This window comes from Sinocyclocheilus rhinocerous, unplaced genomic scaffold (genome assembly GCF_001515625.1).
Source record: "Sinocyclocheilus rhinocerous isolate Xijiao unplaced genomic scaffold, SAMN03320098_v1.1 scaffold1565, whole genome shotgun sequence".
In the NCBI taxonomy this organism is placed as follows: Eukaryota; Metazoa; Chordata; class Actinopteri; order Cypriniformes; family Cyprinidae; genus Sinocyclocheilus; species Sinocyclocheilus rhinocerous.
In genome coordinates, this window is record NW_015655464.1 from 231,897 (window position 1) to 244,489 (window position 12,593).

Here is a 12,593-nt window from a genome sequence, read left to right on the forward strand (position 1 = left end):
GAGGTAATCACTGCAAGTCGAGAACCCGGTTTCTGAATCCAGCAGAGGGGGTGCTCACCGAGGACCTACCCTAGAAAAGGACAGAAACACACAGGTCCCGAAAAACACTGCAAAGAAAGTTCACAGATGGAATACACACAACCACCAGCGAATTAAATATATATTTTTATAAAAATGGATCGTACTCGCCCACCATGGTTCCCGCGCAAGAGCCCCGTTCAAGAAGCGACCCAAAGAAGCCTCTAGTCCGGACCATCAGCAAGGTGGTCACTATGAAGCCCTAGAACCAACCCAAACATCATAGGTCCAGCATAGGAGACTGTAATGCAGGAAGTTCCTACCTAACCTCGGTCAGGTGGAGAGATGGTGGTTATAGGGGAATTAGGAAGGGGAAGATATGGGCAGATGTAAGACACCTGAAGGAAATGAGTAGATACTCAAGTATCACTCTGATCCAGACAAAAGCGCTGACGCCTTGTCTGGATCACATCCCTTAGGTCTTGCCTACCACCCTTTGACCCACGATTCCTCCTACCCCTACCTGCAGGCGGGGGAGGAGCATGAGCCGCGACACTAGCCCTCTGTGCCCGTCTCTGATCCTCAGACCGAGATGGGCCAGGACCCCTGTGTTGTTCGGGCTCAGACCTGGGCCTTCGGGGGAGCACCGCCATCGTGTGCAATGAAGCGACAGCCGGACCTGCTGCTGCGTATGCCCTGCCATTCAAGCGAGATGTATCCTGAAGGGGCTTAGATGGTCAGGAGGGAGTCTTAAGAGAGGATGCCTTACCATAGAGAGATAGCTAGCCAGCGTCTCTTCTACGGGGGCATCTTCTCATAGCTGTTTTCGCGGATCGCCTCGATGTTGGCATAACTCGTATGCTGGAATCGATGGATGCGTGAGGAAAATGGCTTCTTCCATTCCTTCTCGATCTCTGTATGGAGATCAGGAAGAAAGGAAGGCTCACCTGAGCTGGAGGGTTACGGCCAGAAAGATAGCACTCATCATACGCAGGGCAGCAGGATTGGGAAGGTTCAGCTTCTTTGCCCTCCTCAGACATCTCCTGCTCTTCCTGGGTCGAACTCAGCAGAGCACTGGCCCCTGGATCAGACGACTTGCTAGTGCTCGCCATAATGAAGGAATAAAGATCGCTCTTACCACGGAAATACACACTTCAAACAAAATGGTCAGTGAAGACGAAGAAGAGGATGATGTGCTCTCCCGGCGCCTATTTATACTATAGTCGCACCGGTAGTGATGTCATGGGCTGTCGCCGGCCAACGTGTTGTTGATGTGTTTTTTTAAATGTATGCTTCAGACACGGGTCACGACGAGGCATCCCCCATAGCGACCCCTAGAGGACGCAGTTCGAAGTTCCCTTGAAAGGGAACTCAGCTTTGCCATCACAGCAATAAATTACATTTTTAAATATATTAACATAGAAATTATTACTTAAAAGTTATTTTAAATTGTCACAATATTTCACAGTATTAGTGTTTTGCTGTTTGACCAAATAAATGCAGCCTTGGTGAGCATAAGAGACTTCTTTCAGAAACATTAAGAAATCTTACCAATCCCAATTGTTTGAATGAGTGTGTGTTAATGATTTGTTTCTTACTCAACAGCCGTGGTAACTCTCCTTGATGAGGGATCTATTAGTGAACAATCTAGTTCTGAAGGACACTGTACGAAGCCCTCATTCAAGAGCATCTACTACACCACTCTGGAGTTGTTCAAATTTACGATTGGCATGGGAGATCTGGAGTTCACAGATCAGTATCAGTATATAGAGGTCTTCTATGTGCTGCTAATTCTGTATATAGTGATGACTTACATTTTGTTGCTGAACATGCTGATCGCTCTGATGAATCAAAGAGTGGAGGAGATGTCTGTAGAGAGCACCAGCATCTGGAAACTACAGGTGAAATCAAAGGCAAAGTTAAAGCTGTCTACACATTTCTGCAATAAACATACAATGTAAATCCTTTAAATGATTCAGTGGGCAAAATGGCTGTAATGGTTTGCCATTTTTGTTTGTTATTCATTGTTATTCACAGCGTGCAATCACCACCTTGGACATGGAGTGGATTCTTCCCCACTGTCTGAAGACAAGGCTGCGCTCCGGGGAAGAGAAGGATCTAGGCAGGGAGCAGGAGCCTGATCGACGCTGGTGTTTCAGGTGACCCTGCTGGCTTCCACCCGAAACCACAAGATCTAAAGTCTGCATTTGTCTCCTATTTAAAAATGGATGATTCATTTTGAAAAGAGGATATTAGCATGCAAACACAAACATTATACATAATAATGCACACTTACCCTGTATTGATCTGTGTTTACTGTCAAACACACTTAAGTGAAACCATGAGCAATAATTGAAGCATGGGTCCTCTTTCTTTCAGTGTGGAGGAAGTCAACTGGAACCAATGGAACAGAAACCTGGGTGTAGTTACCGAGGATCCTGGGAAATGCATGCCTGTACCTTCCCCAACTAAACTTCAGAGAGGTAGTCAGTGTTAAATGTGTGTGTGTGTGTTATTTTAATCTTACATCATATCATTTGTATTGGTTGCAGAGCCCAGCCGGCATGGACTCCTGCAAACGTTCAGTAAACGTTGGACACAGAGACCACAACGCAGAGATGTACAGGAGCTGAGTCCTCTAGCTGAGGCCTCTAGCTCCGTATAATGATGCCTTTATAATCTGTAATCTACTGCAATGTATTTTACAATTCCCTTTCAGTCCAACTGGTGTAGGAAAAATTACATATTAAAACTTACAAGTTAAAACTTGAAAAATAAATAAATAAATAAATAAATAAAGAGTTGAGACATATATTGGTGACGTAAAAATGTGCTAGATAATGAGAATGACCCTTTAATAATAATAATAATAATAATAATAATAATACCTTTTATTTATAGGCACCTTTCACGGCACTCAAGGACACCTTACAACAAAAGTCAATAAAATACAAAACAAAGACTAACAAATCAAACAATCAAATCACCTAAAAGCTATTCTAAACAAATAAGTTTTAATCTGAGTTTTGCTTGAATGCTGCGGCCGGCAGGCATAGCAAATTCCACCATTGTTGCTGCTAGGGTTGTGTGCGGAGTTATCAAAATAGGGACGAGGTCCTGTTGGGGTATGGGTGTGTTTGTTTTGGTGCTTTCAAATACAGAAATCGTTTAGTGCACCTTTAACTTAAAATTTTGAATAATCAATAAGTCAGCAACAGATGATCTTAGAGAATGTGAAGGAATGAATGGTTGAAGGAGGTCAGATAAATAAAGAGGAGCCAAATTATGAAGAGCTTTGTGTAACAAGATGCTGGAGTAATATAAAGCGCACGAAAAAGGAGGAGAATCCAAAAGTACTTTCTCGTCCACATGAAAACGGAAAAACGCGCTATGAAGCGCTGTCAAGAGCATGTCAAACCAACAGGTGGCAATATAACCCTAACCGTAAAGCCATGTTGGCTAAACACAGACTCACCTCGTGAAAACAAAGGAGATACCGGCACACGTCAAACAAATAAGATAACAGCACACACTCCGACATCACAAGCCAAAATCTCCGGTTTCACCGGCTACACGACAACACTGCAACCGGAGTTTCTGAAAATCTTCACCCTGGCAGGAGTTTTCAATAAGTTTCGGTTTCAGTGACCTGATACTGTGTTTGCGTGTGGACGAACAGCCAAACCGAATAGAAAAAGCTGTGGTTTTGAAAATACCGTGTTCGTGTGGACAGGGCCAAAACCAAAATGGAACTAAACAGAACCAACATGTAACACTTTGTAGGGGAGCAACAAAATTTTGTAATGAAGGCGATACCGTACAGGAAGCCAATGTAACTGAAAAACGTCTCCGGTTACTATCGTAACCTCGGTTCCCTGCGAGCGGGAACAAAACATTGCGGAGGTTTCTCTGCTATGAGAACTCCTTCCCTTCCAACCTTTCCTGAAGTCCTATTGGCTCACGCCAGTCCAATTGACTGGCCAATTGTCGCGAAGTATGCAAATCGCATTCAAATACTAACGAGCTCGAGAGGCAGTATAAAATGCGGTGCACGCGACAATTACGTCAGAATCTGATACTGAGCGCGCTTAGCTGGTCGAGCAGTAAACACGGCGATCTCTGCGATGTCTCGTTCCCGCTTTCAGGGAACCGAGGTTACGATAGTAACTGGAGACGTTCCCTTCCGAGCTTTCACGAGACATCGCGGATGTTTCTCTGCTATGGGAACGATATTCAATCCCACCATGAGAGAGGCTACGAGCAGCTTGAACAAGTTACACACTCAGCGAGATAGAACCCAGGTATACTAAAGGTATACTAAATTTGCATATCTGGCCAGTAATAACGTAAGCTGCACTGAGAACAGGGCAGAAGCAACAACAGTATAGAGGGGGGCTGCACAGAGATAACTGTGTTAAGCAGCATAACACATAACATGATGATGGTACACAAATCGAATTAGACATTGAATAACAGGAGCTGCACTGAGTACAGGGAAAACAACAACAACAATAGCATAGAGGGCTGCGCAGAGTAGTAACTGTGCAAGGCAGATAACACACACGAATATAGGTAGCATAACGTGAATCAAGCACTCACCGACAGCACTTGGGAAGCTAAGGACTGAATGTCCAGCTTGTAAAACCTGGCGAAGGTATTCTGAGAAGACCAGCCGGATGCAAAGCATATATCTTGAATCGACATACCTCTTGACCACGCCAAGGAGGAGGCAATAGCTTGGCTCGTATAAGCAGCCGTGATAACATCCACAATCCAGTGGGAAAGTCTCTGTTTTGACACAGCCCGGCCCTTCGTACAACCACCCCATAGCACACGAAAAGCTGGTCAGACTGCCGAAAGCTGGCCGAACGGTCAATGTAAGTCCTCAAAGCCCTGACGGGGCACACCGAAATCTGAGCGTCCGCATCACGCGAGGTCGATGACTCAGAAGACAGGGCAGAGAGCGAAACAGTTTGCGCTCTGAAGGGAGTAGATCGGGATTTAGGCACGTACCCGGTCTCGGCCGGAGAATGATGCTGCAGTCACCGGGTCCAAAGCGAATACAATCGCTGTCCACAGAAAACGCATGTAAATCCCCTATGCGCTTAGCCGAAGCGAGGGCAAAAAGGAGTGCAGTTTTGAGAGATCGAGTTTGAGTTCCTTCATAGCAACGGTTGCTAAAGGCTCGAATGATGGCTGTGAAAGAGCTCTTAACACCACCTCTAGGTCCCAGGGTGGGGCTGAAGGTGGATGCAGGGGATGCAATCTCCTCGCCCCTTAAGAAATCTCACCACTAGCACATGCCTACTGATCGATTACCTGCCCAGCGGGGAACGAAATGAGGCAATAGCGGCCACATAGACTTTCAGAGTTGACGGTAGAGATCCACTATCCAGCCTGTACTGTAGAAAACGCAGAACATCCAACACGAAGCAAGCAGCGGGGTCGATATGCATCACGGCACCATTTCACAGACACTCCCCATTTTAGGGCATACATATGTCCCAAGGAGGGTGCCGGCACCTCCGAGAGCGTGTCAAGCACACGAGAATGCAGGGCGCTCAGCTACTCTGATATCCCCAAAGCAGCCACACATGAAGGCTCCATAACTCCGGGTTCGGGTGCCACACCAAGCCACTCGCTTGAGACAGCAGATCCTTCCTGATAAGGATCGGCCAGGGCGGCATCACCAGCAGCTCTGTCAGGTCCGGGAACCAAGGCTGGTTCGGCCAGCTTGGGGCCACGTGTATCACCGAAGCCCCCTCCTCTCTGATCTTGCATAACACCAGTGGCAATATCTTGATCAGGGGAAACACGTACAGTCTGGCTGCTGGCCAAGGCGACATCAGAGCATCCCCTTCCAGCGGAAAGTGAGACAGAGAGAAGAACAGCGGGCAATGCGTATTATCGCTCATCGCAAACAAATCCACCTCCGCTCTTCCGTAGCAGGTCCAAATCATCCGAACTGACGGGTGCAACCTCCACTCTCCTTGAGGAATCCCTTTCCTCGAAAGCATGTCCGCCCCGCGGTTCAGGAGACCGGGGATGTGTGCTGCTCTGATGGAGATAAAGTGACGGTCCGCCCACCGCAGGAGATTCGCTGCCTGCTTGTACAGCGCCCTGGAGTGCACACCTCCTTGGTGATTTATGTACGAGACCAAAGATGTTGTTGATGCGAATCAGTACATGCCGCTGTTCCAGCTGCAGTCGAAAAACCTTTAGAGCTAAGAACACTGCTTCCAGCTCCAATCGGTTTATGTGTCACCGGCTCTGGGGTTCTGCCCACAGCCCCAAGGCCGGCATGCCCTCGCACACTGCTCCCCAGCCGCGAGTTGATGCGTCTGTCATGACCACAACGTGCAACGTCACCAAGCCCAGGGGAACCCCTCCGGCTGAAGAGATCTGGGTTGCGCCATGGCCTCAGAGCTTCGATGCAGCCGCGGGAGACCGCAATGCGCAAATTGCCCAAAGTCGCCGCCATCCAAGGGACTCGATATTTCAGCCATAACTGCAGCGGACGCATGTGTAGTAAACCTGATACAGCTGCCATTAGTCCCAGCAGTCTCTGAAATTTCTTCAAGTGAACAGAGTTGCCCAGTCTGAAATGGCGCAGGGAAGACAAAATGGCAAACACACCCCCAGATATGTTATAGACTGACTTGGGGCGAGAATGCTCTTCTGCATATTGACACATAGCCCTAGGGACTCCAAGTGACGAAGCAACATGTCTATATAGCCGACTAGCGTGTCCCGTGACTGAGCTAAAATCAGCCAATCATCCAGATAGTTGAGAATGCACATCCCGCTCACTCTGAGGGGGGAAAGTGCTGCATCCATGCACTTTGAGAAAGTGTGTGGGGCTAAAACCAGCCCAAACAGAATAACAGAGTACTGGTACGCCGTGCCCTCGAAAGCAAACCTAAGAAGGCGTCTGTGACGCGGTGCTATCTGAATGTGAAAGTACAAGTCCTTTAAATCCACAAACGCAAACCAGTCCCTGGGGTGAATTTGCGCCAGGATCTGTTTCAGCATTATCATCCTGAACGGACACTTGCAAAGCGCTCTGTTGATAGGCTTGAGATCTAGGATCGAGCGGAGTCCCCCATCTTTCTTGGGTACGATGAAATAGCGGCAGAAAAACCTGCTCTCCAGCTCGCTCGGAGGGACTCACTCTATCGCTCCTTTTTCGAGCAGGCTGCATACCTCTTGTCTCAGAACTGGGGCATTTCGAGGCAATGTTAGAGACTGCACCACGCCATTGAAACAGGGTGGTCTGTGTCTGAATTGAAGGGTATACCCACACTCTATCATACCGAGTATCCAGGGCGAGATTCCCGGAATAACTTCCCACGCGCTCAGGAACTGACATAGCGGCTTTAGCAGCTTGGTCGTTGGATGTGCCGGCAAGTGCTGCGTGGCTATAATTGGTGTGGGCGACGGCTCTGCACCGTTCTGAGGTGGGGCGAGCAGCGCCACATCGACTGAGTGAGGAGGGAAAAGCTCTCTTTGTGCGTATGTCTGCATTTTTATTGAACACATGTTTATCAAACACAAACAATTTTGGGACAGCTTGCGGCGCTTGGGGGCAGGGCTGCTCTCGCACTCCTCGCTCCTCTCCGGGCTGTCAGGACGACGGCTTGGCAGCTGGAGGCAGGAAGGAGTCGCGGCACGGGCTCCTCCGCTGGCCGTGGCGCCTCTTCCCCGGTCCCCACACCTTCCTCCACACATCCGCCTCCTGGCGAGGGGCAGCAGCAGTCATAGTAGCGGCTGCGGCCTGGTGTCCCTCCTCTGCGCTGGACCGTGCGCCGAAGAAGACCGGGATCTCGCAGTCTGCTGCTGGAAAGCACGCCTTGGGATCACGTAGCTCATTGCCTTGGCGCGAAGAGCTCAATGATGGACTCCACGGCATCACTGAAGAGGCCGGAGTGAGTCACCGGGGCATTAAGCAGAATTTTATGGTCCGCGTTCTTGAGGTCAGCTAGGTTCAACCATAGATGCCTCTGAAGTATGACCATAAAACCCATCACCTTACCGATTGCCTGAGCTGCGCGCTTCATGGCCATCAAAGTAAAGTATGTCGCCGCGCATAGGTCATTAACGGCATCCGGTGTGAGGGCTCCGCCCTCCGCAGGAGCTTCGCCTGAATCACCTGCAGCACAGCCATGGTATGCAGTGCTGACGCCGCCTCACCATCTACTGCGTAGGCCTTGTTAGCGAGCTGGGCGGTGGTCCTGCACTGCTTAGACGGGAGGCTGATGTCCGAGCCCAGGGTCTTCACAAGCTGTTCATGGACATCGGGGAAGAAGGGGACCGACGCCCTCGAATCAGCTTGCCGGCGAGAGGATCTAAAATACCAGGAGTCGAGTTTACTCTTGGCAGGCTCCTCCGGAGGGCTCATTTCACGATATGATTTTTTCAAACAAAATGAGATTTAAGACAAATTATAAATGAAAAGGTGTCCTTTTATTGCTTGGACAAAATGCTGCACATTTCTTTGTGAAATTGAAATATGTCAAATAACAAAACTAAACTGAAATTTTAAAACAAACCCCAAATCAAAAAATTAAAAAAAGACAAAAAGAAATCTCTTCATATAATCAAACTAAGGCTTTGTCTGTGCTCTTTCCATTCAAAATTAGAAGCAACCACTTCATTTGAATCACAATCCAAACAAAGATGCAGCATGAGTAGTTTTTTTAATCTAAATTAGATTGTATAATTTTAAACAAAAACTGAATGCTCTAACTTTAGTTTTGTGAAACTATACTACATAAAACATCTGCACGAAACAAACACAGCAGACTGGTTGAATGAGACGCAGATTCACTTTCTGACAGCAGGAGGCACTTCTGGAACAGCAGCAATACAGCATTTCCTTGGTTACTGCTGTAAACAAAGCAGCACTGCACTTATTAACACTACTATAAAAGTATTATACAGAGAAGAGATGAAAAGAAAATACTATCTAAACTTTAATGAAGACCGTCAGTTCCCCTCAGAGATACATTCATATAAATTCCCACCCTCAAATGTATAGCAATTCGTTTAACATCTCAACCGACTTGAATCGTCACATTTGTATCGATGTTCAACCGGCTCGCGGTGCATCGTTTCATCCATAGTTGTGTATCATCGTCGTGATAATTAAAATGAATAACATAAGTACGAAAAATATGACCAAGAGGTAAAATATGAAAAATAAAAGCGGACACAACACTGACCCCTGTGGAACACTGTGAGTAACTGAAATGGGCTCAGATTGAACATTCTTAATCTCTACAAACTGTTTTCTGTCATTTAAATAAGATGAAAACCAAAGAAGTTCATTATCAACTACCTCAATACAAGCCAATCAATCCAATAGTACTGAATGACTAATGGTGTCAAATGCAGCACTAATATCTAAAAGAATAAAAATAGAAAGACAGCCGGAATCAGCTGCAAGAAGATTGTTTGTAATTTTAATAAGAGCCGTTTCTATACTATGTTTAGATCTAAAGCCCGATTGAAAGTGCTCATAGATGTCATTACTTTGAAGATTTTTTTCTTTTTAAGAGTTATTTTTTTCTTTTGAAGAGTTGCTACTGTTCTTTCAAGAATTTTTGAAATAGAAGGAAGGTTGTAAATGGGCCAATAATTATTAAAATCTTTAGGATCCACCCCAATATGTTTAAGAATTGGAGTAATAGAAGCCATTTTAATTGATTGTACATTTTAATGATGAAGGAACAGCGGCAGTAGATAATGAAGAATTAATTTTAGCTGCAATAATTGGGGTAATTGAATGGATACAGAATTTAACTAAAACAGTGGGTAAAGCAGGGATAGGCAACGTTGGTCCTGGAGTGCCCCTGTCCTGCAGAGTTTAGCTCCAACCCTAATCAAGCACATCTGAACAAGCTAATCAATGTCTTCAATGTTGGAGCTAAACTCTGCAGGACAGCGGCACTCCAGGACCGACGTGGCCTATCCCTGGGGTAAAGGATCAAGTGAACGTGGAGGACTCAGACTTCATAATCAATTAAGTAATATAATCTTCTGAAGTTAGCTCAAAATTAGAAAAAATACTTACAGACCAACAGATTTGTTGAGTTGAGTTGAGAGAAGGAAACAGTATCAAAATGCTTCAACAGTTTGCAGACACCTGCACGCAAAACTGTGCAAAGTTTAAATGTTGGCTATAGACTTTTATTTCAGAATTTAGGCCTATGTTCTGAGTGATTATGAGTGATTGGTATTGTGATATATTTACATATTTAGCTCACTATTAATGGATAACAATGTAATTATTGAAAGCTCATCTTAAAAACACAATGAAGCAGATGATCAGCTGGACTGATTTTAGGGGCAAAACTGTTTGTGTATATCGCCCTCTTGTGGTTACGCGTGGTGCTGCTTGTGATGTGGCACAACGGAGACCTACATCTAACAAGCATCACAGGATGATGCAAATAAGGTCCAGACACTATAGCTGTGTCTCATTTAGAAGGCTGCGCCCTCCGGAGGTCGAATACTCTGGAGGTGGCATCCTCTGTAGGATGCATATACGAAGTGTCCTCAACCTAGAATTAAACGAGACGGCCTTCATAGGACAGGCGGAAAAGGAAACAGGAAGTATCACGTTGCTATGCCAACACATTTAGAGCATCGTTGCGCTCTCACACAACTTAAATGAAGGAAAATTATTTCTAAATTTGGAAAGTAATTTGAAAAAAAAAAAAATGCTTTTACTTGTTTTATTTTGTTCAATGTTTGAGGAGCTGCAGCGTAACAGACATCTGTTAGAGAAAAAAAAGGAGGAGGATATTAAAAACAAAGTTTATCCGTTTTTACCGAGGCGATTTAAGTTAAGTTGTAAACACCACATCTGCGCTTGTGTGTACATCTGCCGGCGCCGGCATTTTTCAAATTAACAACGGTTGTTTACGGCGACGCAAAGAATTGTGGGTTATCTGTAGCAGGGAAGGATACACCTCATGCATCCTCCGAATTCTCGTGAAAGAAGGTCGCATTCGGAGTGTCCTACTTGCTTTTCTGAAATGAGACAGCCTCGATGACGTATGCAGCCTTCGAATGCGACCTCCGGAGGGCGCAGCCTTCTAAATGAGACGAATCCACTGTGCCTAACACCAGTATACTTATTGCCACTATAATTGAATGTGTCCACTCATGTCATTCTTTACTTATTTTAATGGCCAGTAGCACACCATTCATTAAGGTTCAGTGATGGATGGGTCATGTCCTCCGGCTATTACTTCACTGCAGAGCTGAAATGCTGTGACCCCAGATTGCGAATGTCCTGCTGTGCTTTCATTTATATAGCCTAACTGAAATTGACATCCACACCAGATAGCGTAAATGCAGCGACCTGCCTGGTCTGCGTCACTTCCGATGCTGTATCCCTTTGATAAATAGAGCCATTGAATAAAACAAGCTGCAATCAGCGTAACTGAGACAGCCAGGGCCTCATTCGGAGTGGAAGCTGTTTTCCCTCTAAATGTTGACTTTCCAGTCCTGAATAAGAACTGTATTCTGTAACTGTATTCTTAGAAACTACTGAATGTTGTTTTACTCAATATAGTAACGTTTAATCGATGTATAAGCTTTGTAAAGTTGTTGTGAACTATTTATATTGTGAAGAGTGACATACAAATCGATTCTGAATAAAAGTCAATGGACTATGCAAAATTGTAAAGAAGAATTGTGTATTCTGGATGTTTAAATCCATGGCCAGAGTCAGATATACTGACTGCTACATTTTGTGGCTGTGTGAAATAATTAGTAGACTTGTGGATGAAAGAATCTCTAAATTTATTTAATTTTAAAACCAAGTGTGACCTTTTTATATTGTAGTGTGATCATTTTATCTTTTAAATAGAAACATTCCATTTCCTGTAGTCTACTGCAGAGCATTTTTCTCTGGTCCACGGAAAAGATGTCGACTCAGTTGTAGTTGCCATGGTGTTTAATGACCAAACATAAGATACAATACTCAAAATCACTTCTCTGATACCATAGATAGCTATGTAGGCTATAGGTAGATTCCCCATTTGACTGCGCCAAGCATGTAGAAGCGTCCGCCATCTTTAACTGTCAACTTGACGTCATTCACCATAATAATCAATGAATATTCGAAAATGCCACAATCCTGCACAGCTGATGGTTGTAAAAACCGCCGGGATTTAAATTCCCGAAGAAACGGGATAATCTTTCACAGGTGAGAATGTGTTGGTTTGTGTTTTTTAAATGTATTAACTCAATATTACAAGTTTTGAAACATTGGTAACTTATGTTACTGTTATGGTGAATGATGTCAATTTGACCCTTCGAATATGGCGGACGGCTTACGCCCGTTTCACAGTACACCGCACGCGTAAATAGGCGCCTAGTCTATTTTTGACGGACGCCGCGTCCAAACCGCACATACCGCTGCGCTTCTGATCCGAATTGGCACCGCGTGGAGGACGTAACAAAACCACTTCGGAGCCGTAACGCGCCGCAGACGTGTGCAGTGTAAATAAGGGGTAAGCAGCGCAGAAGCGGCGCGCGCCCATTGTGCTTTCACAATGGCAGCG

General features: G+C 45.5%; 1 protein-coding gene across 1 annotated transcript in view; it reads left to right on the plus strand.

The window, feature by feature from the left end:
• The window catches only part of LOC107718347 (transient receptor potential cation channel subfamily V member 1-like), a 37,600-nt gene extending 34,681 nt beyond the window's left edge, over positions 1-2,919 (plus strand). The window contains exons 11-14 of the mRNA XM_016525393.1: positions 1,624-1,919; positions 2,056-2,177; positions 2,398-2,501; positions 2,571-2,919. Coding sequence (XP_016380879.1) covers positions 1,624-1,919; positions 2,056-2,177; positions 2,398-2,501; positions 2,571-2,683 — 635 coding nt within the window. The 3' untranslated portion in view covers positions 2,684-2,919. The remainder of the gene's footprint in view (positions 1-1,623; positions 1,920-2,055; positions 2,178-2,397; positions 2,502-2,570) is intronic.
• Positions 2,920-12,593: the final 9,674 nt, after the last annotated feature.